This window comes from Lonchura striata, chromosome 33 (genome assembly GCF_050655825.1).
Source record: "Lonchura striata isolate lonStrDom1 chromosome 33, ASM5065582v1, whole genome shotgun sequence".
Taxonomy (NCBI): Eukaryota; Metazoa; Chordata; class Aves; order Passeriformes; family Estrildidae; genus Lonchura; species Lonchura striata.
In genome coordinates this window covers 6,929,565-6,957,417 of record NC_140735.1, presented here as the reverse complement: position 1 = coordinate 6,957,417, position 27,853 = coordinate 6,929,565, and the positions used below count along the sequence as shown (strand labels likewise).

At 52.4% G+C, this 27,853-nt stretch overlaps 1 protein-coding gene across 6 annotated transcripts; it reads left to right on the top strand.

Moving 5' to 3' along the window:
- The first annotated feature begins 102 nt into the window (after nt 1-102).
- On the top strand, nt 103-26,896 carry TMEM145 (transmembrane protein 145). Of its 6 annotated transcripts, none has more exons than XR_014950754.1 (15): nt 103-297; nt 2,060-2,134; nt 3,547-3,624; nt 4,274-4,360; nt 4,816-4,917; nt 6,650-6,737; nt 8,240-8,311; nt 8,948-9,016; nt 11,206-11,286; nt 13,273-13,351; nt 13,441-13,534; nt 17,006-17,178; nt 21,591-21,711; nt 23,207-24,879; nt 25,727-25,953. XR_014950754.1 is itself a non-coding variant. In XM_085564559.1 (15 exons), the coding sequence occupies exons 1-15, from the start codon at nt 118-120 to the stop codon at nt 25,865-25,867; spliced, it is 1,614 nt and encodes a 537-aa protein (XP_085420685.1). In that variant the 5' UTR covers nt 103-117; the 3' UTR covers nt 25,868-26,896. The 6 variants fall into 6 exon arrangements, 5 of the variants coding, with proteins under 5 accessions (XP_085420685.1, XP_085420683.1, XP_085420684.1 ...); XM_085564559.1 differs by having other exon boundaries at nt 6,653-6,732; nt 13,295-13,351; nt 23,207-23,410; nt 25,727-26,896; XM_085564557.1 differs by having other exon boundaries at nt 6,653-6,737; nt 23,207-23,410; nt 25,727-26,896.
- The last annotated feature ends 957 nt before the right edge of the window (nt 26,897-27,853 follow it).

Sequence of the window (27,853 nt, the reverse complement as noted above, 5' to 3'; positions counted from 1 at the left end):
CCAAATCCCCCCTAAACCCCCCCAAAATCCCCCAAACCCCCCCAAACCCCAAAGCCCCGCCCCCTGGGCGTGGCCTGGCGCAGTGGGCGCGGCCGGCGGCGCGCTGGGCCGGGGGCGATGGGGCTGCGGCCGGGGGGGGTCCCGGGGGTTTTGGGGGGCCCGGGGGGGGTCCCGGCGGATTTGGGGGTCCCGCGGGGGTCCCGGGGGGGGTCCCCGGCGCTGCTGCCGCTGCTGCTGCTGCTGCTGCCCGCGGGAGCCGCCCCCAAGTACGTGCGGGGCCGCATCAGCACCAAGGAGGTCAGCGGGGAATTTGGGGAGGGGGCTTTGGGGGGGGGCTTGGGGACCCCCCAATTATGGGTAAGGACCCCCCCCCCCCACCGGGAGAAGCGGGGGGTTTGATTGGAAAAAATTAATTTAATTTAATTTAATTTAATTTAATTTGATAGCGAGACCCCTCCCCGCCCCGTTATAGCGCGATTTTCTCCGTTCCATAAGGAGAGGGACCCCTCCCCAAATTTATACCGGGACCCCCCCCCAAATTACAGCCGGACCCCCCCCCATTTATATCCGGACCCCTCCCCAAATTGCATCAGATCCCCCCCAAATTTATATCGGGACCCCCCAGGAGGAACCGGGATCCTCTCACATTTCTATCGGGACCCCTCCCCAAATTACACCCGGACCCCCCATTTCTATGGAGACCCCTCCCCAAATTACACCCGACCCCCCATTTCCATGGAGACCCCTCCCCAAATTACACCGGACCCCCCATTTCTATGGAGACCCCTCCCCAAATTTATACCGGGACCCCCCATTTCCATGGAGACCCCTCCCCAAATTTATACCGGACCCCCCCATTTCCATGGAGACCCCTCCCCAAATTACACCGGACCCCCCATTTCTATGGAGACCCCTCCCCAAATTTATACCGGGACCCCCCATTTCCATGGAGACCCCTCCCCAAATTACACCCGGACCCCCCATTTCTATGGAGACCCCTCCCCAAATTACACCGGACCCCCCATTTCTACGGAGACCCCTCCCCAAATTACACCGGACCCCCCATTTCTACGGAGACCCCTCCCCAAATTACACCGGACCCCCCCATTTCCATGGAGACCCCTCCCCAAATTACACCGGACCCCCCATTTCCATGGAGACCCCTCCCCAAATTACACCGGACCCCCCCCCCCAATTCACACCCACCCCCCTCGTGGTTTGTGGGGGTCCCGGGGGGGTCCCGGGGAGTTCAGGGACCCCTCCCCAAATCCCCTCCCGCTGCCGTGGGAACGCGGCCGTTGCCGTGGCAACCGCGGGGTTTGGGGAGGGGTCTTGGGGTGGGATTTGGGTCTGGGGGCTCCGGGGGGGTTTGGGGGGAGTCTGGGGGGGTTCTTGGGGGGCTTCTGGGAGTTTTGAGTGGGGTCGGGGGGGTCTTGGGGGTGGAATTTGGGTCTGGGGGCTCCATTTGGGTCTGGGGTCCTCATTGGGTCTGGGGGCTCCATTGGGTCTGGGGTCCCCAATTGGGTCTGGGGTCTCTGGGGGTGTCTGGGAGGGGCCCCTGGGGAATTTGGGGAGTTCCTTGGGGGGGGATTCTTTTTGGGTCTGGGGTCTCCATTTGGCTCAGGGGTCCCGATTTGGGTCTGGGGTCCTCATTGGGTCTGGGGTCCTAATTTGAGTCTGGGGTCCTCATTGGGTCTGGGGGCTCCATTTGGGTCTGGGGTCCCTATTTGGGTCTGGGGTCTCTGGGAGGGGCCCCTGGGGAATTTGGGGGGGGAAGTTTTGGGGAGTTCCTTGGGGGGATTCTTTTTGGGTCTGGAGTCTCGATTTGGGTCTGGGGTCTCGATTTGGGTCTGGGGTCCCGATTTGGGTCTGGGGTCTCGATTTGAGTCTGGGGTCCCCATTTGGGTCTGGGGTCTCTGGGAGGGGCCCCTGGGGAATTTGGGGGGGGAAGTTTTGGGGAGTTCCTTGGGGGGATTCTTTTTGGGTCTGGAGTCTCGATTTGGGTCTGGGGTCCCGATTTGGGTCTGGGGTCCCGATTTGGGTCTGGGGTCTCTGCCAGGACTGGGTGTTCCTGACCCGCTTCTGTTTCCTGTCGGATTTCGGCCGCCTGGATTTCCACTTCCGCTACCCCGAGGTCAGCCCCGTGTGGGGAGGGGTCCCCAAAGCCCCCAGACCCAAATACCCCCAGAGCCCCCAGACCCAAATACCCCCAAAGCCCCCAGACCCAAATACCCCCAGAGCCCCCAGACCCAAATATCCCCCAGACCCAAATACCCCCAGAGCCCCCAGACCCAAATACCCCCAGAGCCCCCAGACCCAAATATCCCCCAGATACCCCCTGGAAATCCCCCAAAGCCCCCAGACCCAAATATCCCCAAAGCCCCCAGACCCAAATATCCCCAAAGCCCCCAGACCCAAATATCCCCCAGATACCCCCCAGATATCCCCTAAAGCCCCCAGACCCAAATACCCCCTGGAAATCCCCCAAAGCCCCCAGACCCAAATACCCCCAGAGCCCCCAGACCCAACTACCCCCAAAGCCCCCAGACCCAAATACCCCCAAAGCCCCCAGCCCCAAATAAATTCCCCAGCCCCAAATACCCCCAAACTCCCCCAAAGCCCCCACCCCAAATAAAACCCCCAGCCCCAAATTCCCCCAAACTCCCCCAAAGCCCCCACCCCAAATAAAACCCCCAGCCCCAAATTCCCCCAAACTCCCCCAAAGCCCCCACCCCAAATAAAACCCCCAGCCCCAAATTCCCCCAAACTCCCCCAAAGCCCCCACCCCAAATAAAACCCCCAGCCCCAAATATCCCCAAACTCCCCCAAAGCCCCCAGCCCCAAATAAATTCCCCAGCCCCAAATACCCCCAAACTCCCCCAAAGCCCCCACCCCAAATAAAACCCCCAGCCCCAAATACCCCCAAACTCCCCCAAAGCCCCCACCCCAAATAAAACCCCCAGCCCCAAATATCCCCAAACTCCCCCAAAGCCCCCAGCCCCAAATAAAACCCCCAGCCCCAAATTCCCCCAAACTCCCCCAAAGCCCCCAGCCCCAAATAAAACCCCCAGCCCCAAATATCCCCAAACTCCCCCAAAGCCCCCAGCCCCAAATAAAACCTCCAGCCCCAAATACCCCCAAACTCCCCCAAAGCCCCCAGCCCCAAATAAAACCCCCAGCCCCAAATTCCCCCAAACTCCCCCAAAGCCCCCAGCCCCAAATAAAACCCCCAGCCCCAAATTCCCCCAAACTCCCCCAAAGCCCCCAGCCCCAAATAAAGCCCCCAGCCCCAAATTCCCCCAAACTCCCCCAAAGCCCCCAGCCCCAAATAAAACCCCCAGCCCCAAATTCCCCCAAACTCCCCCAAAGCCCCCAGCCCCAAATAAAGCCCCCAGCCCCAAATACCCCCCAAAGCCCCCAGCCGAAATACCCCCAAACTCCCCCAAAGCCCCCGACCCAAATAAAACCCCCAGCCCCAAATTCCCCCAAACTCCCCCAAAGCCCCCAGCCCCAAATCCCCCCCAGCGGGACCCCTCCCCAATTTAGGCCAAGTGCTGCCAGAACATTCTGCTCTACTTCGACGACCCCTCCCAGTGGCCGGCGGTCTACAGGAGGGGGGGCAAGGTCCGAATTGGGGCTGGGGGCTTCAATTGGGGCTGGGGGCTTTGGGGGGATATTTGGGGCTGGGGGCTTTGGGGGGTATTTGGGGCTGGGAGCTTCAGTTGGGGCTGGGGGCTTCAATTGGGGCTGGGGGCTGCTTTTGGGGCTAGGGGCTTTGGGGGGATATTTGGGGCTGGGGGCTTCAATTGGGGCTGGGGGCTGCTTTTGGGGCTAGGGGCTTTGGGGGGATATTTGGGGCTGGGGTCTTCAATTGGGGCTGGGGGCTTCAGTTGGGGCTGGGGGCTTCAATTGGGGCTGGGGGCTTTGGGGGGCATTTGGGGCTGGGGGCTTTGGGGCGATATTTGGGGCTGGGGGCTTCATTTGGGTCTGAGGGTGCTTTTGGGGCTGGGGGCTTTGAGGGATATTTGGGGCTGGGGGCTTCTTTTGGGGCTGGGGGCTTTGGGGGATATTTGGGGCTGGGGGCTTTGGGGGGTATTTGGGGCTAGGGGCTTCAATTGGGGCTGGGGGCTTCATTTGGGGCTGGGGGCTTCTTTTGGGGCTGGGGGCTTTGGGGGATATTTGGGGAGTATTTGGGGCTGGGGATTTAATTTGGGGAGGGGTCTCCGGTTAATTTGGGGAGGGGTCTCCGGTTAATTTGGGGAGGGGTCTCCAGGACTGCCTGGCCAAGGAGTCGGTGATCCGGCCCGAGAACAACCAGGTGATCAACCTGACCACGCAGTACGCCTGGTCCGGCTGCCAGGTGCGAATTGGGTCTGGGGGCTTCCGGGACAATTTGGGGAGGGGTCCCAGCCCGAAAATTTGGGGCTTTTTTGGGTCTTTTTGGGCTTTTTTGGGGCTTTTTTTGGGATCTTTTGGGGCTATTTGGGTCTGAAAACCCCGGATTTTTTGGGGAGGGGTCTCAGAGAAATTGGGGAGGGGTCTCAGGGTTCCACAGCAATTTGGGGAGGGGTCTCAGCCCAAAAATTTGTGAGTTTTTGGGCCTTTTTTTGGGGCTTTTTTGGGCATTTTTGGGACGTTTTTTTATAAAATTTTGGGGCATTTTTTTGGTCTCTTTTGGGACGTCTTTTGGGGCATTTTTGAGCTTTTTTGGGGCTTTTTGGGGTCTAAAACCTCCGGGTTTTTTTTGGGGGGGGGGGTCTCAGGTCTGGGAATTTTGGGTCTGGGGTCTCCAGGGCTGACCCCGCCCCCCCCCAGGTGCTGCCGGGGGTCTCGGGGAGGGTCCTGAGCTGCTCCAGCGGCCGCAGCTTCCGCTCGGTGCGGGAGCGCTGGTGGTACGTGGCGCTCAGCAAGTGTGGGGTGAGTGACCCAAAATCCCCCGAATTCACCCCAAAATCCAGCCCAAAATAACCCAAAATATCCACCCCAAAATCCACCCCAAAATCCACCCCAAAATCTGCCCCAAAATATCCCGAATTCACCCCAAAATCCACCCCAAAGCCCCGAGCTCGGTGCGGGAGCGCTGGTGGTACGTGGCGCTCAGCAAGTGCGGGGTGAGTGACCCAAAATCCCCCGAATTCACCCCAAAATCCAGCCCAAAATAACCCAAAATATCCACCCCAAAATCCATCCCAAAAACCGCCCCAAAATATCCCAAATTCACCCCAAAATCCACCCCAAAGCCCCGAGCTCGGTGTGGGAGCGCTGGTGGTACGTGGCGCTCAGCAAGTGCGGGGTGAGTGACCCAAAATCCCCCGAATTCACCCCAAAATAACCCGAAATATCCACCCAAAATATCCACCCCAAAATCCACCCCAAAAACCGCCCCAAAATATCCCAAATTCACCCCAAAATCCACCCCAAAGCCCCGAGCTCGGTGCGGGAGCGCTGGTGGTACGTGGCGCTCAGCAAGTGTGGGGTGAGTGACCCAAAATCCCCTGAATTCACCCCAAAATCCACCCCAAAATAACCCAAAATATCCACCCCAAAATCCACCCCAAAAACCGCCCCAAAATATCCCAAATTCACCCCAAAATCCACCCCAAAGCCCCGAGCTCGGTGCGGGAGCGCTGGTGGTACGTGGCGCTCAGCAAGTGCGGGGTGAGTGACCCAAAATCCCCCGAATTCACCCCAAAATCCACCCCAAAATAACCCAAAATATCCACCCCAAAATCCATCCCAAAAACCGCCCCAAAATATCCCAAATTCACCCCAAAATCCACCCCAAAGCCCCGAGCTCGGTGCGGGAGCGCTGGTGGTACGTGGCGCTCAGCAAGTGTGGGGTGAGTGACCCAAAATCCCCTGAATTCACCCCAAAATCCACCCCAAAATAACCCAAAATATCCACCCCAAAATCCATCCCAAAAACCGCCCCAAAATATCCCAAATTCATCCCAAAATCCACCCCAAAGCCCCGAGCTCGGTGTGGGAGCGCTGGTGGTACGTGGCGCTCAGCAAGTGTGGGGTGAGTGACCCAAAATCCCCCGAATTCACCCCAAAATCCACCCCAAAATCTACCCGAAAATCCACCCCCAAAAAAATCCCTCAAATCTCCCCAAAAAAACCCAAAAAAACACGAAAAAAATCACCAAAAAAATCCAATTAAGACCCAAAAACCCCCCCAAAAATGCCCCTAAAAAACCCCCAAAAATCCCAAAACCGCAAAAATCCCCAAAAATCCCAAAAACCCCAAAAACCCCAAATCTACCCCAAAAAAAATCCCTTAAAGCTCCCAAAAAAAACCCCAAAAAAACCACAATAAAATCACCAAAAAAATCGAATTAAGACCCAAAAAACCCACAAAAACGCCCCTAAAAAAACCCCAAAAATCCCAAAACCGCAAAAATCCCCAAAAATCCTAAAATCCCTAAATCCCTAAAAACCCCAAAAACCCCAAATCCACCCCAAAAAAAAAATCCCTCAAACCTCCCCAAAAAACCCCAAAAAATCAGAAAAATCATCACAAAAAAATCAGAAAAAAGCCCAAAAACCCCCCAAAACCTCCCGGAAAAAAACCCCAAAATTTCCAAAAAAATCCCCAAAAATCCCCAACTGCCCAAAATGCCCCAAAATTGCCCAAATTTTCCCCAAGCAGGGCGGGGGGCTGGAGCTGGAGTACGAGATGGTTCTGACCAACGGCGACTCCTTCTGGACCCGGCACTTCTCGGCCGACGAGTTCGGTGCGGGGGAATTGGGGCTGGGGGCTTCAATTGGGGCTGGGGGCTTCAGGTTGGGCGTTTTTGGGGTTTTTTTGGGTTTTTTTGGGGGGCTTATTTGGGATTTTTTGGGGTTTATTTGGGGTTTTTAGGGGTTTTTCAGGGGGTTATTTGGGGTTTATTTGAGTCTGGGGGCTCCCATTTGGGTCTGGGGGCTTCAATTGGGGCTGGGGGCTTCAGGTTGGGCGTTTTTGGGGTTTTTTTGGGTTTTTTGGGGGGGTTTTTTGGGATTTTTTGGGGGTTATTTGGGGTTTTTAGGGATTTTTTCAGGGGGTTATTTGGGGTTGATTTGGGGCTGGGGGCTTCAATTGGGGCTGGGGGCTTCAGGTTGGGCGTTTTTGGCGTTTTTTTTGGGTTTTTTGGGGGGGTTTTTTGGGATTTTTTGGGGGTTATTTGGGGTTTTTTAGGGATTTTTTCAGGGGGTTATTTGGGGTTGATTTGGGGCTGGGGGCTCCCATTTGGGGCTGGGGGCTTCAATTGGGGCTGGGGGCTTCACTTGGATTTTTTGGGGGTTTTTTGTGTTTTTTTGTGGGGTTATTTGGGGTTTATTTGGGGTTTTTAGGGTTTTTTTCAGGGGGTTATTTGGGGTTCATTTGGGGCTGGGGGCTCCCATTTGGGTCTGGGGGCTTCAATTGGGGCTGGGGGCTTCAGGTTGGGCGTTTTTGGGTTTTTTTTGGGTTTTTTTGGGGGGGTTATTTGGGATTTTTTGGGGTTTATTTGGGGTTTTTAGGGATTTTTTCAGGGGGTTATTTGGGGTTTATTTGAGTCTGGGGGCTCCCATTTGGGTCTGGGGGCTTCAATTGGGGCTGGGGGCTTCAGTTTGGGGGTTTTTGGGGGGATTTTTAGGGGGTTTTTGGGGTTTTAGGGTTTTTTGGGATTTTGGGGATTTTTTTGGTGGATTTTGGGGATTTTTTTTAGGATTTTATTTGGGGTTGATTTGGGTCTGGGGGCTCCATTTGGGTCTGGGGGCTCCATTGATGAAATTTCGGGGATTTTTTGCTTCTTTTGGGGCTGTTTGGGCTCTAAAAACTCCGGGATTTTTTGGGGAGGGGTCTGGGAGGTCCTGGGGAATTTGGGGAGGGGGCTCTGGGAATTTGGGGAGGGGTCTCTGCTCGAAAATTTGGGGATTTTTCTCTTTTTTGGGACTTTTTGGGGGCTTTATTTGGGCTTTTTGGGGTCTAAAAATTCCGGGATTTTTGGGGAGGGGTCTCAGGGAATTTGGGGAGGGGGCTCAGAGAATTTGGGGAGGGGTCTCAGGGAATTTGGGGAGGGGTCTCACGCGCCTGTTGCAATTTGGGGAGGGGTCTCAGCTGGAAAATTTGGGGTTTTTTGGGCTCTTTTGGGGTTTTTTGGGGCGTAAAAACTCCGGGTTTTTTTCCGCTGCCTCCTGGGGCTGCCCGGATTTTGGGGAGGGGTCTCGGGGGGGGTCCCGCGAAGCCCCCAGACCCAATTCCCGCCCCTCGCAGGCATCCTGGAGACCGACATCACCTTCCTCCTCATCTTCATCCTCATCTTCCTCCTCTCCTGCTACTGCGGCTGTGAGCGGCGGCAATTTGGGGAGGGGTCCCGGGGGAATTTGGGGAGGGGTCTCAGGGGAATTTGGGGAGGGGTCTCAGGGGAATTTGGGGAGGGGTCTCAAGTCCCAAAATTCGGGGGTTTTTGGGCTCTTTTGAGGCTTTTTTGGGCTCTAAAACCTCTGGTTTTTTTTGGGGAGGGGTCTCGAGGGTCTCAGGAATTTGGGGAGGGGTCTCGGGGCGGAATTTGGGGAGGGGTCCTGAGGCAATTTGGGGAGGGGTCTCAGGGGAATTTGGGGAGGGGTCTCAAGTCCCAAACTTCGGGGTTTTTGGGCTCTTCTGAGGCTTTTTTGGGCTCTAAAACCTCCTTTTTTTGGGGGGAGTGGTCTCGAGGGTCTCAGGAATTTGGGGAGGGGTCTCGGGGCGGAATTTGGGGAGGGGTCTCGGAGGAATATGGGGAGGGGTCTCGGAGGAATTTGGGGAGGGGTCTCAAGTCCCAAAATTCGGTGATTTTGGGCTCTTTTGAGGCTTTTTTGGGGCTCTAAAACCTCCGGGTTTTTTGGGGAGGGGTCTCGAGGGTCTCAGGAATTTGGGGAGGGGTCTCGGGGGGGGCTCAGAGAATTTGGGGAGGGGTCTCCGAGCCCCCCGCCCCCTCCCCAGACCGGCTGAAGGGGCTGCAGCTGCTCCACACCACCTACAAGATGTTCATGGCGGCGGCCGGGCTGGAGGGTGAGAATTGGGTCTGGGGGCTTCGGGGTGGGGAATTGGGTCTGGGGGCTTCGGGGGGAATTGGGTATGGGGGCTTTGAGAAAAGGATTTGGGTCTGGGGGCTTCGGGGGGATTTGGGTCTGGGGGCTTTGGGAAGGGGATTTGGGTCTGGGGGCTTCGGGGGGGGGAATTGGGTCTGGCGGCTTCAGGAAGTTAATTTGGGTCTGGGGGCTTCGGGGTGGGGAATTGGGTCTGGGGGCTTCGGGGGGGAATTGGGTCTGGGGGCTTCTGGGGGGTTTTTTGGGTGCAAATTTTGGGGGTTTTTTGGGGTAAATTTGGGTTTTTTTGGGGTGATTTGGGTCTGGGGTCCCGGGGGGAATTTGGGGAGGGGTCTCGGGAAATTTGGGGTGGGGTCGGGGGGAATTTGGGGAGGGGTCTCGAGGGGGGAATTCAGGAGGATTTGGAGGGATTTTGGGGGGTTTTGGTTGGGAATTTTGGGGTTTTTTTGGGGTAAATTTGGGGGTTTTTGGGGTGATTTGGGTCTGGGGTCTCGGGGGGAATTTGGGGAGGGGTCGGGGGAATTTGGGGAGGGGTCCGGGGGAATTTGGGGAGGGGTCTCACCCCCGTTTTCGCGCCCCCTCCCCAATTCTGGGAGGGACTCTGAGGGGAGAATTTGGGGATTTGGGGTGGAAATTTTGGGGTTTTTTTGGGGTAAATTTGGGGGTTTTTGGGGTGATTTGGGTCTGGGGTCTCGGGGGGAATTTGGGGAGGGGTCCGGGGGAATTTGGGGAGGGGTCTCGGGGAATTTGGGGAGGGGTCCGGGGGAATTTGGGGAGGGGTCTCACCCCCGTTTTCGCGCCTCCTCCCCAATTCTGGGGGGGATTTTGGGGGGGTTTTGGTTGGGAATTTCGGGTTTTTTTTGGGGTAAATTTGGGGGTTTTTGGGGTGATTTGGGTCTGGGGTCTCGGGGGGAATTTAGGGAGAGGTCGGGGGAATTTGGGGAGGGGTCTCGGGGGGGAATTCAGGAGGATTTGGAGGGATTTTGGGGGGTTTTGGGTGGAAATTTTGGGGTTTTTTTGGGGTAAATTTGGGGGTTTTGGGGTTGATTTGGGTCTGGGGTCTCGGGGGGAATTTAGGGAGGGGTCTCGAGGAATTTGGGGAGGGGTCCGGGGAATTTGGGGAGGGGTCCGGGGGAATTTGGGGAGGGGTCTCACCCCCGTTTTCGCGCCCCCTCCCCAATTCTGGGGGGGATTTTGGGAGGAGAATTTGAGGATTTTGGGGGGGTTTTGGGTAGGAATTTTGGGGTTTTTTTGGGGGTAAATTTGGGGGTTTTTGGGGTGATTTGGGTCTGGGGTCTCGGGGGGAATTTGGGGAGGGGTCCGGGGGAATTTGGGGAGGGGTCTCGGGGGGGGAATTCAGGAGGATTTGGAGGGATTTTGGGGGGTTTTGGTTGGGAATTTTGGGGTTTTTTTGGGGTAAATTTGGGGGTTTTGGGGTTGATTTGGGTCTGGGGTCTCGGGGGGAATTTGGGGAGGGGTCCAGGGGAATTTGGGGAGGGGTCCCGGGGAATTTGGGGAGGGGTCTCGGGGGGGGGAATTCAGGAGGATTTGGAGGGAATTTGGGGGGTTTGGGGTGCAAATTTTGGGGGTTTTTTGGGGTAAATTTGGGGGTTTTTGGGGTGATTTGGGTCTGGGGTCTCGGGGCGAATTTGGGGAGGGGTCTCGAGGAATTTGGGGAGAGGTCCGGGGGAATTTGGGGAGGGGTCTCACCCCCGTTTTCGCGCCCCCTCCCCAATTCTGGGGGGGATTTTGGGGGGAGAATTTGGGGATTTTGGGGGGTTTTGGGTGGAAATTTTGGGGTTTTTTTGGGGTAAATTTGGGGGGTTTTTGGGGTGATTTGGGTCTGGGGTCTCGGGGGGAATTTGGGGAGGGGTCTCGAGGAATTTGGGGAGGGGTCCGGGGGAATTTGGGGAGGGGTCTCACCCTCGTTTTCGCGCCCCCTCCCCAATTCTGGGGGGGATTTTGGGGGGAGAATTTGGGGATTTTGGGGGGTTTTGGGTAGGAATTTTGGGGGTTTTTTTGGGGTAAATTTGGGGGTTTTTGGGGTGATTTGGGTCTGGGGTCTCGGGGGGAATTTGGGGAGGGGTCGGGGGGAATTTGGGGAGGGGTCCGGGGGAATTTGGGGAGGGGTCTCACCCCCTTTCCCCCCAGTTCTGAGCCTCCTGCTGAGCTGTGTCTACTGGGGCCAGTACGGCTGGGACGGGGTGGGGCACGGCCCCCTCAAACTCCTGGGTACGGATTTGGGGCCAATTCCGGCGATTTTGGGCAATTCGGGAAAAAATTGGGGAAATTTTGGGGGAATTTGGGTGAAAATTGGGCAAAATTGGGGCGAAAATTGGACAAAAAACGGGTAAAATTTGGGGCATTTAAAGGGATTTTGGGGGGAATTTGGGAGGATTTGAGAGATTTTTGGGGAGGATTTGGGGGCAATTCCGGCGATTTTGGGCAATTTCAGAATTTGGGAAGAGTTTGGGGAAATTTGGGTGAAAATTGAGCAAAATTTGGATGAAAATTGGGCAAAAATCGGGTAAAATTTGAGCATTTAAAGGGATTTTGGGGGGATTATGGGAGGATTTGGGGAAATTTGGTAAAAGTTGGAATTTTGGTAAAAATTGGGAATTTGGGATAATTTTGGAAAATTTTGGAGGAATTTGAGCAAAATTTGGGAAAATTTGGGGCATTCAAAGGGATTTTGGGGGGATTTTTGGGAATGTTTTGGGAATTTTTTGGGAAATTTTGGGAGGATTGTGGGGAATGTTTGGGGAAATTTTGGGAGAATTTTGGGGAATGTTTTGGGAAAATTTGTGGGTTTTTTTGGGACTGTTTCGGGGCAGTTTTGGGAAATTTTGGGGGGATTTTTTGGGAGTATTTATGGGAATTTTGGGGGGATTTTGTGGAATGTTTTGGGGGCCATTTTGGGAAATTTTGGGGGGATTTTGGGGGCTTTTTTTGGGGCCGTTTTGGCAAATTTTGGGGGGATTTGGGGGGGTTTGGGGCCATTTTGGGAAATTTTGGGGGATTTTGGGGGTTTTTTTGGGACTGTTTTGGGGCCGTTTTGGCAAATTTTGGGGGGATTTTGGGGAATGTTTTGGGGCCGTTTTGGGAAATTTTGGGGGGATTTTGGGGGTTTTTTTGGGACTGTTTTGGGGCCATTTTGGGAAATTTTGGGGGGATTTGTTGGGAATATTTGGGGGGATTTTGGGGAACATTTTGGGGGTCGTTTGGGGAAATTTTGGGGGGATTTTGGGGGGGTTTTTGTGAATATTTTGGGGCTGTTTTGGGACATTTTGGGGGGATTTTGGGGAATGTTTTGGGGCTGTTTTGGGAAATTTTGGGGGGGATTTTGGGGGGTTTTTTTGGGACTGTTTTGGGGCCATTTTGGGAAATTTCGGGGGGGTTTTTTTGGGTCCGTTTTGGGAAATTTTGGGGGGAATTTTGGGGTTTTTTTTGGGACTGTTTCGGGGCCGTTTTGGGAAATTTTGGGGGGATTTTGGGGGGGTTTTTTGGGACTGTTTTGGGACATTTTGGGAAATTTTGGGGGGATTTTTGGGACTGTCTCGGGGCTGTTTTGGGAAATTTTGGGGGGGTTTTTTGGGGCCGTTTTGGGAAATTTTGGGGGGATTTTGGGGGTTTTTTGGGACTGTTTTGGGGCTGTTTTGGGACATTTTGGGGGGATTTTGGGGGGATTTTTGGGACTGTCTCGGGGCCGTTTTGGGAAATTTTGGGGGGATTTTGGGGGTTTTTTGGGACTGTTTTGGGGCTGTTTTGGGAAATTTTAGGGAGGTTTTTTGGGGCTGTTTTGGGAAATTTTGGGGGGATTTTGGGGGGATTTTGGGGGTTTTTTTGGGACTGTCTCGGGGCCGTTTTGGGAAATTTTGGGGGGATTTTTGGGGGTTTTTTGGGACTGTCTCGGGGCCGTTTTGGGAAATTTTGGGGGGATTTGGGGGGGATTTTGGGGTTTTTTTTGGGGGGATTTTGGGACTGTCTCGGGGCTGTTTTGGGAAATTTTGGGGGGATTTTGGGGGTTTTTTTGGGACTGTCTCGGGGCCGTTTTGGGAAATTTTGGGGGGATTTTGGGGGGATTTTGGGGTTTTTTTTGGGGGTTTTTTTGGGACTGTCTCGGGGCCGTTTTGGGACATTTTGGGGGGAATTTTGGGGGTTTTTTTGGGGCCGTTTTGGGACATTTTGGGGGGATTTGGGGTGACCTTTGCCCCCCAGGGAAGCTCCTGTTCTCCATCAGCTTCCTCGTCTTCCTCCTGATGCTGATCCTGCTGGGCAAGGGATTCTCCGTCACCAGGTGGGGCAAAGGTCACGCGGGGGTCAGCCGGGGGTCAGGGGTCACGCGGGGGTCAGGGGTCACTCGGGGGTCACTGCCCGGTCGCTCAGGGGCCGCATCAGCGCCGGGGGCTCCGTCCGTCTGTCCGTCTACATGACCCTGTACAGCCTCGCCCACGTGGCGCTGCTCACCTACGAGGCCCAGGTCAGCCAAAACCGCCCAAATTCACCCCAAAATCACCCCAAAATCACCCCAAAATCACCCCAAAAAATCACCCCAAAGATCCCCCAAAAAATCCGCTCAAAAAAACCCAAATTTCACCCCAAAAACCCCAAATTCAGGGCTCAGCCTCGCCCACGTGGCGCTGCTCACCTACGAGGCCCAGGTCAGCCAAAACCGCCCAAATTCACCCCAAAATCACCCCAAAATCACCCCAAAAAATCACCCCAAAGATCCCCCAAAAATCCCCCGAAAAATCCCCCCCAAAAAACCCAAAATCCCCCCAAAAACCCCAAATTCGGGGCTCAGCCTCGCCCACGTGGCGCTGCTCACCTACGAGGCCCAGGTCAGCCAAAACCCCCAAAATTCACCCCAAAATCATCCCCGAAAAATCCCAAAATCACCCCAAAAAATCACCCCAAAGATCCCCAAAAAAATCCCCTCAAAAAAACCCAAATTTCACCCCAAATTTCACCCCAAAAAACCCAAATTCGGGGCTCAGCCTCGCCCACGTGGCGCTGCTCACCTACGAGGCCCAGGTCAGCCAAAAACGCCCAAATTCACCCCAAAATCACCCCAAAATCACCCCAAAAAATCACCCCAAAATCACCCCAAAAAATCACCCCATGGATCCCCCAAAAATCCCCCCAAAAAAACCCAAATTTCACCCCAAAAACCCCAAATTCGGGACTCAGCCTCGCCCACGTGGCGCTGCTCACCTACGAGGCCCAGGTCAGCCAAAACCGCCCAAATTCACCCCAAAATCACCCCAAAAATATCCCAAAAATTCACCCCAAAGATCCCCCAAAAATCCCCCGAAAAATCCCCCCAAAAAACCCAAAATCCCCCCAAAAACCCCAAATTTGGGGCTCAGCCTCGCCCACGTGGCGCTGCTCACCTACGAGGCCCAGGTCAGCCAAAAACGCCCAAATTCACCCCAAAATCATCCCCGAAAAATCCCAAATTCACCCCAAAAAATCACCCCAAAGATCCCCCAAAAAATCCCCCGAAAAATCCCCCCAAAAAACCCAAATTTCACCCCAAAAACCCCAAATTCGGGGCTCAGCCTCACCCACGTGGCGCTCCTCACCTACGAGGCCCAGGTCAGCCAAAACCGCCCAAATTCACCCCAAAATCACCCCAAAAATATCCCGAAAAATCACCCTAAAGATCCCCCAAAAATCCCCCGAAAAATCCCCCCAAAAAACCCAAATTTCACCCCAAAAACCCCAAATTCAGGGCTCAGCCTCGCCCACGTGGCGCTGCTCACCTACGAGGCCCAGGTCAGCCAAAACCGCCCAAATTCACCCCAAAATCACCCCAAAAATATCCCAAAAATTCACCCTAAAGATCCCCCAAAAATCCCAAATAGCCCCCAAAAAATCCCCCCCCAAAAAACCCAAATTTCACCCCAAAAACCCCAAATTCGGGGCTCAGCCTCGCCCACGTGGCGCTGCTCACCTACGAGGCCCAGGTCAGCCAAAAACGCCCAAATTCACCCCAAAATCACCCCAAAATCACCCCAAAATCACCCCAAAAAATCACCCTAAAAATCCCCCAAAAAATCCCCACCAAAAAAACCCAAATTTCACCTCAAAAACTCCAAAAATCCCCCAAAAACCCCAAAATTCACCGCAAAAATCGCAAATATCCCCCAAAAATCCCCTCAAAAATCCCCAAAAAATCCCCCTCAAAATCTCCAAAATTTCCCCCAAAATTCACCCCAAAATCCCCAAAATTCACCCCCAAATCCACCTCTAAAATTCCTGCAAATTGACCTCAAAAACTCCAAATTCACCCCAATTTCCCCCCTAAAATCCACCCCTAAAAACCCCAAATTCACCCTAAAAAAACCCCAAAATTTACCCCAAAATTCATCCCAATTTTTTGGGGTTTTTTTGTTGGTTTTGGGATTTATTTTGGGGATATTTTGGGATTTTTTGGGGAGATTTTGGGGCTATTTTCTGTTTATTTTGGGGGATATTTTGGGATTCTTTTTGGGGTATTTCAGGATATTTTGGGGATATTTCGGGGATATTTTCAGGATATTTTGGGATTATTTTGGGGTATTTTTGGGGATATTTTGGGATTTTTTTGGGGATATCTTGGGGATATATTTGGATTATTTTGGGGGATATTTTGGGGATATTTTGACAATATTTTGACAATATTTTGGGGTATTTTGAGGATATTTTGGCTTTATTTCGGGGATATTTTGACGATATTTTGACAGTATTTTGAGGATATTTCAGGAATATTTTGGGGATATTTTGGCAATATTTTGACAATATTTCAGGGATATTTTTATGATATTTTGAGGATATTTTGGGGCTATTTCAGGAATATTTTGTCGATATTTCAGGGATATTTTGAGGATATTTCGGGGATATTTCAGGGATATTTTGGCAATATTTTGACAATATTTTGAGGATATTTTGGCAATATTTTGGGGATATTTCAGGAATATTTTGACGATATTTCAGGGATATTTTTATGATATTTTTATGATATTTTGGGGCTATTTCAGGAATATTTTGACGATATTTTGGGGATATTTCAGGGATATTTGGGGCTATTTTGGCCTCGTTTTTTCTGACGCCGGGGCTGTTTTTTGGGGATGTTTTTGAGGATATTTTGACAATATTTTGGCAACATTTTGACGATATTTCAGGGATATTTTGGCAATATTTTGGCAATATTTTGGCAATATTTTGACAATATTTTGAGGATATTTTAGCAATATTTTGGCAATATTTTGGGGCTATTTCAGGAGTATTTTGACGATATTTCGGGGATATTTTGAGGATATTTTGGGGCTATTTCTGGGATATTTTGGCAATATTTTGACGATATTTTGAGGATATTTTGGCAATATTTTAGCAATATTTTGGCAATATTTTGGGGCTATTTCAGGGATATTTCAGGGATATTTTGGCAATATTTTGACAACATTTTGAGGATATTTTGGCAATATTTTGGGGATATTTTGGGGCTATTTCAGGAATATTTTGACGATATTTCGGGGGTATTTCAGGGATATTTTGGCAATATTTTGACGATATTTTGAGGATATTTTGGCAATATTTTAGCAATATTTTGGCAATATTTTGGGGCTATTTCAGGGATATTTCAGGGATATTTTGGCAATATTTTGACAACATTTTGAGGATATTTTGGCCATATTTTGGGGATATTTTGGGGCTATTTCAGGAATATTTTGACGATATTTCGGGGGTATTTCAGGGATATTTCAGGTATATTTTGGCAATATTTTGACGATATTTTGAGGATATTTTGGCAATATTTTGGGGCTATTTCAGGAATATTTTGGCAATATTTTGGGGCTATTTCAGGAATATTTTGACGATATTTTGGGGCTATTTCAGGGATATTTTGGGGCTATTTCGGGGATGTTTGGGGCTGCATTTGGGCAATTCCCGCTGTTTTTTTGGGCAGTTCTTTGACCCCGGGCAGGTGCTGTACACCTACGAGTCCCCGGCGGGCTACGGGCTGATCGCGCTGCAGTTCGGAGCCTTCGCCTGGTTCTGCGGCGCCGTGGGCGCCACGCTCAGCGCCGTGCCCGAGCGGCGCCGCTTCTACCTGCCCTTCCTGGCCGCCTACGCCGTCTGGTGAGAGCCAGAACGGGGAGAAACGGGGAAAAACGGGGAAAAACGGTGAAAATTTGGGGAAAAACGGTGAAAATTGGGGGAAAAACGGTGAAAATTGGGGGAAAATCGGTGAAAATTGGGGGAAAATCGGTGAAAATTGGGGGTTTGGGGCACACCTGGGCACACCTGGGCACACCTGGGAGGGATAGAAGCACACCTGGGCAGGGAAATGGGGAAAAACGGTGAAAATTGGGGGAAAATCGGTGAAAGTATGGGGGAGAAATGGGGAAAATTGGGGGTTTGGGGCACACCTGGGCACACCTGGGCACACCTGGGCACACCTGGGCACACCTGGGCACACCTGGGGGGCTCAGCGCCGTGCCCGAGCGGCGCCGCTTCTACCTGCCCTTCCTGGCCGCCTACGCCGTCTGGTGAGAGCCAAAACGGGGAGAATTTGGGGAAAAACGGGGAAAAAAGGGGAAAATTGGGGGAAAAACGGCGAAAATTGGGGGAAAATCGGTGAAAGTATGGGGGAGAAATGGGGAAAATTGGGGGTTTGGGGCACACCTGGGCACACCTGAGCACACCTGGGCACACCTGGGCACACCTGAGAGGGATAGAAGCACACCTGGGCAGGGAAATGGGGAAAAACAGTGAAAATTGGGGGAAAATCTGGGAAAATTGGGGGAGAAATGGGGAAAATTGGGGGTTTGGGGCACACCTGGGCACACCTGGGCACACCTGGGGGCTCAGCGCCGTGCCCGAGCGGCGCCGCTTCTACCTGCCCTTCCTGGCCGCCTACGCCGTCTGGTGAGAGCCAAAACGGGGAGAATTCGGGGGAAAACGGGGAAAAACGGTGAAAATTGGGGGAAAAACGGTGAAAATTGGGGGAAAATCGGTGAAAATTTGGGGAAAATCGGTGACAGTATGGGGGAGAAATGGGGAAAATTGGGGGTTTGGGGCACACCTGGGCACACCTGGGCACACCTGAGAGGGATAGAAGCACACCTGGGCAGGGAAATGGGGAAAAACGGTGAAAATTGGGGGAAAATCGGCGAAAATTGGGGGAAAAACGGTGAAAATTTGGGGAAAATCGGTGAAAATTGGGGGTTTGGGGCACACCTGGGCACACCTGGGCACACCTGGGGGGGCTCAGCGCCGTGCCCGAGCGGCGCCGCTTCTACCTGCCCTTCCTGGCCGCCTACGCCGTCTGGTGAGAGCCAAAACGGGGAGAATTCGGGGGAAAACGGTGAAAATTGGGGGAAAATCGGTGAAAATTGGGGGAAAAACGGTGAAAATTGGGGGAAAATCGGTGAAAGTATGGGGGAGAAATGGGGAAAATTGGGGGTTTGGGGCACACCTGGGCACACCTGGGCACACCTGGGCACACCTGGGCACACCTGAGAGGGATAGAAGCACAGCTGGGCAGGGAAATGGGGAAAAACAGTGAAAATTGGGGGAAAATCAGTGAAAATTGGGGGTTTGGGGCACACCTGGGCACACCTGAGAGGGATAGAAGCACAGCTGGGCAGGGAAATGGGGAAAAACAGTGAAAATTGGGGGAAAATTGGGGAAAATTGGGGAAAATTGGGGGAAAATCTGGGAAAATTGGGGGAGAAATGGGGAAAATTGGGGGTTTGGGGCACACCTGGGCACACCTGGGCACACCTGGGCACACCTGAGAGGGATAGAAGCACACCTGGGCAGGGAAATGGGGAAAAACAGTGAAAATTGGGGGAAAATCGGTGAAAATTGGGGGAAAATCGGTAAAAAATGGGGGAGAAATGGGGAAAATTGGGGGTTTGGGGCACACCTGGGCACACCTGAGAGGGATAGAAGCACACCTGGGCAGGGAAATGGGGAAAAACAGTGAAAATTTGGGGAAAATCGGTGAAAATTGGGGGAAAATCGGGGAAAATTTGGGGAAAATCGGTGAAAATTGGGGGTTTGGGGCACACCTGGGCACACCTGGGCACACCTGGGGGGGCTCAGCGCCGTGCCCGAGCGGCGCCGCTTCTACCTGCCCTTCCTGGCCGCCTACGCCGTCTGGTGAGAGCCAGAACGGGGAGAAACGGGGAAAAACGGTGAAAATTGGGGGAAAAACGGTGAAAATTGGGGGAAAAACGGTGAAAATTGGGGGAAAAACGGTGAAAATTGGGGGAAAAACGGTGAAAGTATGGGGGAGAAATGGGAAAATTGGGGGTTTGGGGCACACCTGGGCACACCTGGGCACACCTGGGCACACCTGGGAGGGATAGAAGCACACCTGGGCAGGGAAATGGGGAAAAACAGTGAAAATTGGGGGAAAAACGGTGAAAATTGGGGGTTTGGGGCACACCTGGGCACACCTGGGCACACCTGGGCACACCTGGGGGCTCAGCGCCGTGCCCGAGCGGCGCCGCTTCTACCTGCCCTTCCTGGCCGCCTACGCCGTCTGGTGAGAGCCAGAACGGGGAGAAACGGGGAAAAACGGGGGAAAAACGGTGAAAATTTGGGGAAAAACGGTGAAAATTGGGGGAAAAACGGTGAAAATTGGGGGAAAATCGGTGAAAATTGGGGGAAAAACGGTGAAAATTGGGGGAAAATCGGTGAAAATTGGGGGAAAATCGGTGAAAGTATGGGGGAGAAATGGGAAAATTGGGGGTTTGGGGCACACCTGGGCACACCTGGGCACACCTGGGCACACCTGAGAGGGATAGAAGCACACCTGGGCACACCTGGGCACACCTGGGAGGGATAGAAGCACACCTGGGCAGGGAAATGGGGAAAAACAGTGAAAATTGGGGGAAAATCGGTGAAAATTGGGGGTTTGGGGCACACCTGGGCACACCCGGGCACACCTGGGCACACCTGGGGGGCTCAGCGCCGTGCCCGAGCGGCGCCGCTTCTACCTGCCCTTCCTGGCCGCCTACGCCGTCTGGTGAGAGCCAAAACGGGGAGAATTCGGGGGAAAATGGCGAAAATTGGGGGAAAAACAGTGAAAATTGGGGGAAAAACGGCGAAAATTGGGGGAAAAACGGTGAAAGTATGGGGGAGAAATGGGGAAAATTGGGGGTTTGGGGCACACCTGGGCACACCTGGGCACACCTGAGAGGGATAGAAGCACACCTGGGCAGGGAAATGGGGAAAAACAGTGAAAATTGGGGGAAAATCGGTGAAAATTGGGGGAGAAATGGGGAAAATTGGGGGAAAATCGGTGAAAATTGGGGGAAAATCGGTGAAAATTGGGGGTCTGGGGCACACCTGGGCACACCTGGGCACACCTGGGCACACCTGGGCACACCTGGGCACACCTGGGGGGCTCAGCGCCGTGCCCGAGCGGCGCCGCTTCTACCTGCCCTTCCTGGCCGCCTACGCCGTCTGGTGAGAGCCAAAACGGGGAGAATTCGGGGGAAAATGGGAAAAAACGGTGAAAATTGGGGGAAAAACGGTGAAAATTGGGGGAAAAACGGTGAAAATTTGGGGAAAAATGGCGAAAATTGGGGGAAAATCGGTGAAAATTTGGGGAAAATCGGTGAAAATTGGGGGAGAAATGGGGAAAATTGGGGGTTTGGGGCACACCTGGGCACACCTGGGCACACCTGGGAGGGATAGAAGCACACCTGGGCAGGGAAATGGGGAAAAACAGTGAAAATTGGGGGAAAATCGGGGAAAATTGGGGGAAAATCGGTGAAAATTGGGGGAAAATCAGTGAAAATTGGGGGAAAATGGGTAAAATGGGGAATTTTGGGCACACCTGGGAGTTTTTTGGGTTTTTTTGGGGTGTCCCTGCAGGTTTTGGGGTCTCACTTGGGGTTTTTTGGGGGGGGGTCTCAGAGGGGTTTTTTTGGGGTCTCACCTGGGGTTTTGGGGGAATTTTTGGGGGATTTTTGGGGTCTCACTTGGGATTTTTTGGGGGATTTTTGGGGTCTCACTTGGGATTTTTTGGGGGATTTTTGGGGTCTCACTTGGGATTTTTTTGGGGTTTTTTTTCTGTATTTTTGGCGTCTCACTTGGGTTTTTCTGTGGTTTTTTTTCTGTATTTTTGGGGTCTCACTTGGGATTTTTTGGTGTATTTTTGGGGTCTCACTTGGGATTTTTTTGGGGGATTTTTGGGATTTCACTTGGGATTTTTTTTTGTTTTTTTTTCTGTATTTTTGGGGTCTCACTTGGGATTTTTGAGGGGATTTTTGGGGTCTCACTTGGGATTTTTTTGGGGTATTTTTGGGGTCTCACTTGGGGTTTTTTGGGGTATTTTTGGGGTCTCACTTGGGATTTTTTTGGGGGATTTTTGGGGTCTCACTTGGGATTTTTTTGGGGGATTTTTGGGGTCTCACTTGGGATTTTTTTTCTGTAATTTTGGGGTCTCACTTGGGATTTTTTTTCTGTAATTTTGGGGTCTCACTTGGGATTTTTTGGGGTGTTTTTGGGGTGTTTTTGGGGTGTCCCCGCAGGTTCCTGGCCGTGCCGGTCTCGGCGCTCGTGGCCAATTTTGGGATCCCCAAATGGGCGCGGGAGAAAATCGTCAACGGGATCCAGCTGGGGACGCACCTCTACGCCCACGGCGTCTTCCTGGTGAGGGACCCCCAAAAACACCCCAAAACCCCCAAAAAACACCCCAAAAACCACCCAAAACACCCCAAAAACACCCCAAAAACACCCCAAAAACCCTGAGCTCCCCTGAGCCCCAAAACCGCCCCAAACTCCCCTGAAAAATCCCAACTTTTCCCCCAAAAAATCCCATTTTTTCTCCAAAAACATCCCAATTTTCCCCCTCCAAAATCCCATTTCCCCCCCATTTTTCCCCCCAAAAAAATCCCAATTTTTCCCCCCAAAAAAATCCCATTTCCCCCACATTTTTCCCCAAAAAAATCCCAATTATTCCCCCCATTTTTTCCCCAAAAAAATCCCAATTTTCCCCCCAAAAATCCCATTTCCCCCCATTTTTCCCCCTCGATAATCCCATTTCCCCCCATTTTTCCCCCAAAAATCCCATTTTCCCCCCATTTTTCTCTCCAAAATCCCATTTCCCCCCATTTTCCCCCCTCCCAAATCCCATTTCCCCCCCATTTTCCCCCCAAAAATCCCATTCCCCCCCATTTTCCCCCAAAAAATCCCATTTTCCCCCCTCCAAAATCCCATTCCCCCCCATTTTCCCCCCCAAAAATCCCATTTTCCCCCCATTTCCCCCCAAAAATCCCATTTCCCCATTTTTCCCCCCAAAAATCCCATTTCCCCCCATTTTTCCCCCCAAAAATCCCATTTCCCCCCATTTTTTCCCCTCAAAAAATCCCAATTTTCCCCCTCCAAAATCCCATTTTCCCCCCCAATTTTTCCCCAAAAAAATCCCATTTTCCCCCCAAAAATCCCAATTTTTCCCCCAATTTTCCCCCCAAAAATCCCATTTCCCCCCCATTTTCCCCCAAAAATCCCATTTCCCCCCCATTTTCCCCCCAAAATCCCATTCCCCCCCATTTCCCCCCATTTTCCCCCCTCGAATATCCCATTCCCCCCATTTTTCCCCTCAAAAAATCCCAATTTTTCCCCCCAAAAATCCCATTTCCCCCATTTCCCCCCCAAAAAATCCCATTTCCCCCATTTTCCCCCCAAAAATCCCATTTCCCCATTTTTCCCCCCAAAAATCCCATTCCCCCCCATTTTCCCCCCTCCAAAATCCCATTCCCCCCATTTTTCCCCTCAAAAAATTCCAATTTTCCCCCCAAAAATCCCATTTCCCCCCATTTTCCCCCCTCCAAAATCCCATTCCCCCCATTTTTCCCCTCAAAAAATTCCAATTTTCCCCCCAAAATCCCATTTCCCCCCATTTTCCCCCTCCAAAATCCCATTTCCCCCCATTTTTCCCCTCAAAAAATTCCAATTTTCCCCCCAAAATCCCATTTTCCCCCCATTTTCCCCCCTCCAAAATCCCATTCCCCCCATTTTTCCCCTCAAAAAATTCCAATTTTCCCCCCAAAAATCCCATTTCCCCCCATTTTCCCCAAAATCCCCATTTTTCCCCCAAACCCCGCGGAACGTTCCCGACCGCGCGTGGTTTTGGCGCCAAGCGCAGGTGCTGACGCGGCCCTCGGCAGCCAATCAGAACTTCCCGTTCCGCGCGCGCCGCGCGCAGGTGGCGCCGGGCGGGGGGGGAGGGGCGGGGCCGCCCCCCCCGCGCCCCTCCCCCCCCCGCGGCCACCGCAACGTCGCGTTCGTGGGGGACGGCGGCGGCGGCTTCACCGAGCTCTTCGCCATCCCCGCCCCGGGGCCGCCCGCGGTGAGATTTGGGGAGAAATCCCGACATTTTGGGAAAAAACAAAAAAAAAATGGGGAAAAACGGTGAAAAAATGGGGAAAAACGGCCAAAAAATGGGGAAAAACGGCCAAAAAATGGGGAAAATAGCCCCAAAAATGGGGAAAATAATGGGGAAATAATGGGAGAGAAATGGGGAAACACAGCCCAGTGTGAGTGGCGGGAACGATTTGGGGAGAAATCCTGACATTTTGGGAAAAAACAAAAAAAAAATGGGGAAAAACGGTGAAAAAATGGGGAAAAATGGCCAGAAAATGGGGAAAATAGCCACAAAAATGGGGAAAATAATGGGGAAATAATGGGAGAGAAATGGGGAAACACAGCCCAGTATGAGTGATGGGGAAAGATTTGGGGGAAAACCCTGAAATTTTGGGAAAAAACAAAAAAAATGGGGAAAAACGGTGAAAAAATGGGGAAAAACGGCCAAAAAATGGGGAAAATAGCCCAAAAAATGGGGATGAAGGGGGCGAAATGTCCCGGGCTTCACCGAGCTCTTCGCCATCCCCGCCCCGGGGCCGCCCGCGGTGAGATTTGGGGAGAAATCCTGACATTTTGGGAAAAAACAAAAAAAAAATGGGGAAAAACGGTGAAAAAATGGGGAAAAACGGTGAAAAAATGGGGAAAATAGCCACAAAAATGGGGAAAATAGCCCCAAAAATGGGGAAAATAATGGGGAAATAATGGGAGAGAAATGGGGAAACACAGCCCAGTGTGAGTGATGGGGAAAGATTTGGGGGAAAATCCTGAAATTTTGGGAAAAATGGGGAAAAATACCAAAAAATGGGGAAAAACACTAAAAAATGGGGAAAATAGCCCCAAAAATGGGGATGAAGGGGGGGAAATGTCCCGGGCTTCACCGAGCTCTTCGCCATCCCCGCCCCGGGGCCGCCCGCGGTGAGATTTGGGGAGAAATCCTGAAATTTTGGGAAAAAAACAAAAAAAAAAAGGGGAAAAACAGTGAAAAAATGGGGGAAAACGGCCAAAAAATGGGGAAAATAGCCCCAAAAATGGGGAAAATAGCCCCAAAAAATGGGGAAAATAATGGGGAAATAATGGGAGAGAAATGGGGAAACACAGCCCAGTGTGAGTGGCGGGAATGATTTGGGGAGAAACCCTGAAATTTTGGGAAAAAACAAAAAAAAAAATGGGGAAAAACGCTGAAAAAATGGGGAAAAACGGCCAAAAAATGGGGAAAATAGCCCCAAAAATGGGGAAAATAATGGGAGAGAAATGGGGAAACACAGCCCAGTGTGAGTGATGGGGAAAGATTTGGGGGAAAATCCTGAAATTTTGGGAAAAATGGGGAAAAAATACCAAAAAATGGGAAAAAACACTAAAAAATGGGGAAAATAGCCCAAAGAATGGGGATGAAGGGGGGGAAATGTCCCGGGCTTCACCGAGCTCTTCGCCATCCCCGCCCCGGGGCCGCCCGCGGTGAGATTTGGGGGAAAAACCTGAAATTTTGGGAAAAAACAAAAAAAAAATGGGGAAAAACGGTGAAAAAATGGGGAAAAACGGCCAAAAAATGGGGAAAATAGCCCCAAAAATGGGAAAAATAGCACCAAAAAATGTGGAAAATAGCCCCAAAAATGGGGAAAATAGCACCAAAAATGGGGAAAAACGGCCAAAAAATGGGGAAAATAGCCCCAAAAATGGGGAAAATAGCCCCAAAAATGGGGAAAAACGGCCAAAAAATGGGGAAAAACGGCCAAAAAATGGGGAAAATAACGGGGAAATAATGGGAGAGAAATGGGGAAACACAGCCCAGTGTGAGTGATGGGGAAAGATTTGGGGGAAAATCCTGAAATTTTGGGAAAAATGGGGAAAAATACCAAAAAACGGGAAAAAATCACTAAAATTAGGGGAGAAACACCTAAAAATTGCGGGGAAAATCCCAAAATTTTGGTTCCAGGAGTTGGGGGGAGCCCAAAATTGGGGGGAAATCCCAAAAATTTCATTTCAGGGGTTGGGGTGTGCCCAAAATTGGGGGGAAAACGCAAAATTTTGGTACCAGGGATGGGTTGAGCCCAAAACTGGGAGAAAACCCAAAATTTTCATTCCCGGGGTTGGGGGGAGCCCAAAATTGGGGGGAAAATCCCAAAAATTTCATTTTCAGGGGTTGGGGGGAGCCCAAAAATTGGGGGGAAAATCCAAAATTTTGGTTCCAGGAGTGGGGGGAGCCCAAAATTGGGGGAAAAATCGCCCAAAATTTCATTTTCAGGGGTTGGGGGGAGCCCCAAAATCCCCCAAAATGGCCCCAAAATGGCCCCTCCCCCCCCAGGTGCGGCCGCAGGTGGAGGAGACCCCGGCGGGGGGAGGGGGAGGGGGCTGGGCCGCCCCTCCCCCCCCCAAGGCGCCCCTCCCCCACGGGGGGGGCCCCGAATATTTCAGCGTCCACTCGGGGGGGGGGCGGCTCCCGTGACCCCAACATCGGCCCCAAATTCGGCCCAATTCGCCCCAAAATCGGCCCCAAATTCGGCCCAATTCGCCCCAAAATCGGCCCCAAAATCAGCCCAAAATCGGCCCAAAATTGGCCCCAAATTCGGCCCCAAATTCGGCCCAATTCGCCCCAAAATCGGCCCAAAATTGGCCCCAAATTCGGCCCCAAATTCGGCCCAATTCGCCCCAAAATCGGCTCCAAATCCTGACCCCAAATTCGGCCCAATTCGCCCCAAAATCGGCTCCAAATCCTGACCCCAAATTCGGCCCAATTCGCCCCAAAATCGGCCCCAAATTCAGCCCAAATTCGGCCCAAAATCGGCCCAAAATTGGGCAATTTTGCCCCAAAATCGGCCCCAAATTCGGCCCCAAATCCTGACCCCAAATTCGGCCCCAAATTCAGCCCAAGATCGCCCAAATTTGTCCCAAAATTGGTCCCAAATTTGGCCACATTCGCCCCAAATCCTGACCCCAAAATCGGCCCCAAATTCAGCCCAATTTGCCCCAAAATCTGCCCCAAATTTGCCCCAAATCCCGACCCCAAAATTGGCCCCAAATGGGACCCGGGGACCCCAAAATCCGCCCCAAATTTTGACAAATTCAGCCCCAAAATCTGTCCCAATTTTTGCCAAATTTGCCCCAAAATCTGCCCCAAATTTTGCCAAATTCAGCCACAAAATCGGCCCCAAACTTTGCCAATTTCACCCCAAATCCCGACCCCAAATTCTGCCAGAAATGGGACCCAGGGACCCCAAAATCTGCCCCAAATTTTGCCAAATTCGCCCCAAATTCTGCCAGAAATGGGACCCGGGGGACCCCAAAATCCGCCCCAAATTTTGCCAAATTCAGCCCCAAAATCCGCCCCAAATTTTGCCAAATTCAGCCCCAAAATCCACCCCAAATTTTGCCAAATTCACCTGAAAATTCAGCCCCAAATCCTTCCCAATGGGACCCCAAATTTTGTGGAATTCACCCCAAAATCCGGCCCCAAATAAAGGAATTTTCCAACCGATTTTCGGGATTTTTTTTTTCTGTGTTTTGAGCGATTTTCGGGGGTTTTCAACCCAAAATTGGGGGCGTGGTGGGGGGAGGGGTCAGGAGGGGATTTGGGGACATTTTGGGACATTGGGGGGACATTTTGGGGACATTTGGGACGTTTTTGGGACATTTTGGGACATTGGGGGACATTTTGGGGACATTTGGGACGTTTTTGGGACATTTTGGGGAAATTTTGGGACGTTTTGGGGAAATTTTGGGATGTTTTGGGACATTTTGGGGAAATTTTGGGACATTTTGGGAAAATTTTGGGACATTTTGGGGACATTTTGGGGACATTTTGGGACATTTTGGGGACATTTTGGGGAAATTTTGGGACATTTGGGGAAATTTTGGGACATTTTGGGACCTTTTGGGGACATTTTGGGACATTTCCCCAAAAATTCTTTTAAAATTCCCCAAAATTTCCCCCCCAAAAATCCCCAGAATTCCAAACAAATTCCCCCCAAAAACCCCAAAATCCCCATGATCCGCGGTGACGTCATCCGCGGCACCGCTCTGACGTCACTCCCACCCCGCCCACAGCGGCGGTGAGGGGCGGAAGTGACGTCACGCGGCGCCTTTCCCGCCCTTTCTCCGTTGCCATGGCGACGTCCCTCCAGCGCCGCCCGCCCCAAGATGGCGGCGCCCGGCGGCGGCCGCTCCGCCGCGCGCGCCCTTGGCGCCTCTATGGTCGCGCGTCCCAACCAATAGGAACCCTCCGAAGGCGGGGCCAACTCGCGTCTTAACCAATCACACAGCGCAACGTCACTAAAGGGGCGTGGCCCACACCGCCCCTGACCCGGGAAGGCGGGAGGGGAACGCAACCCTGAGGGAACAACCAATGAGAAGCGCGAGGGGGCGGGACTAAGGGGGGGTCAGCCAATCGGCGCGCGCGGGCGGGGAAGCGCTGGCCAATGGGAGCGCGCGGTGG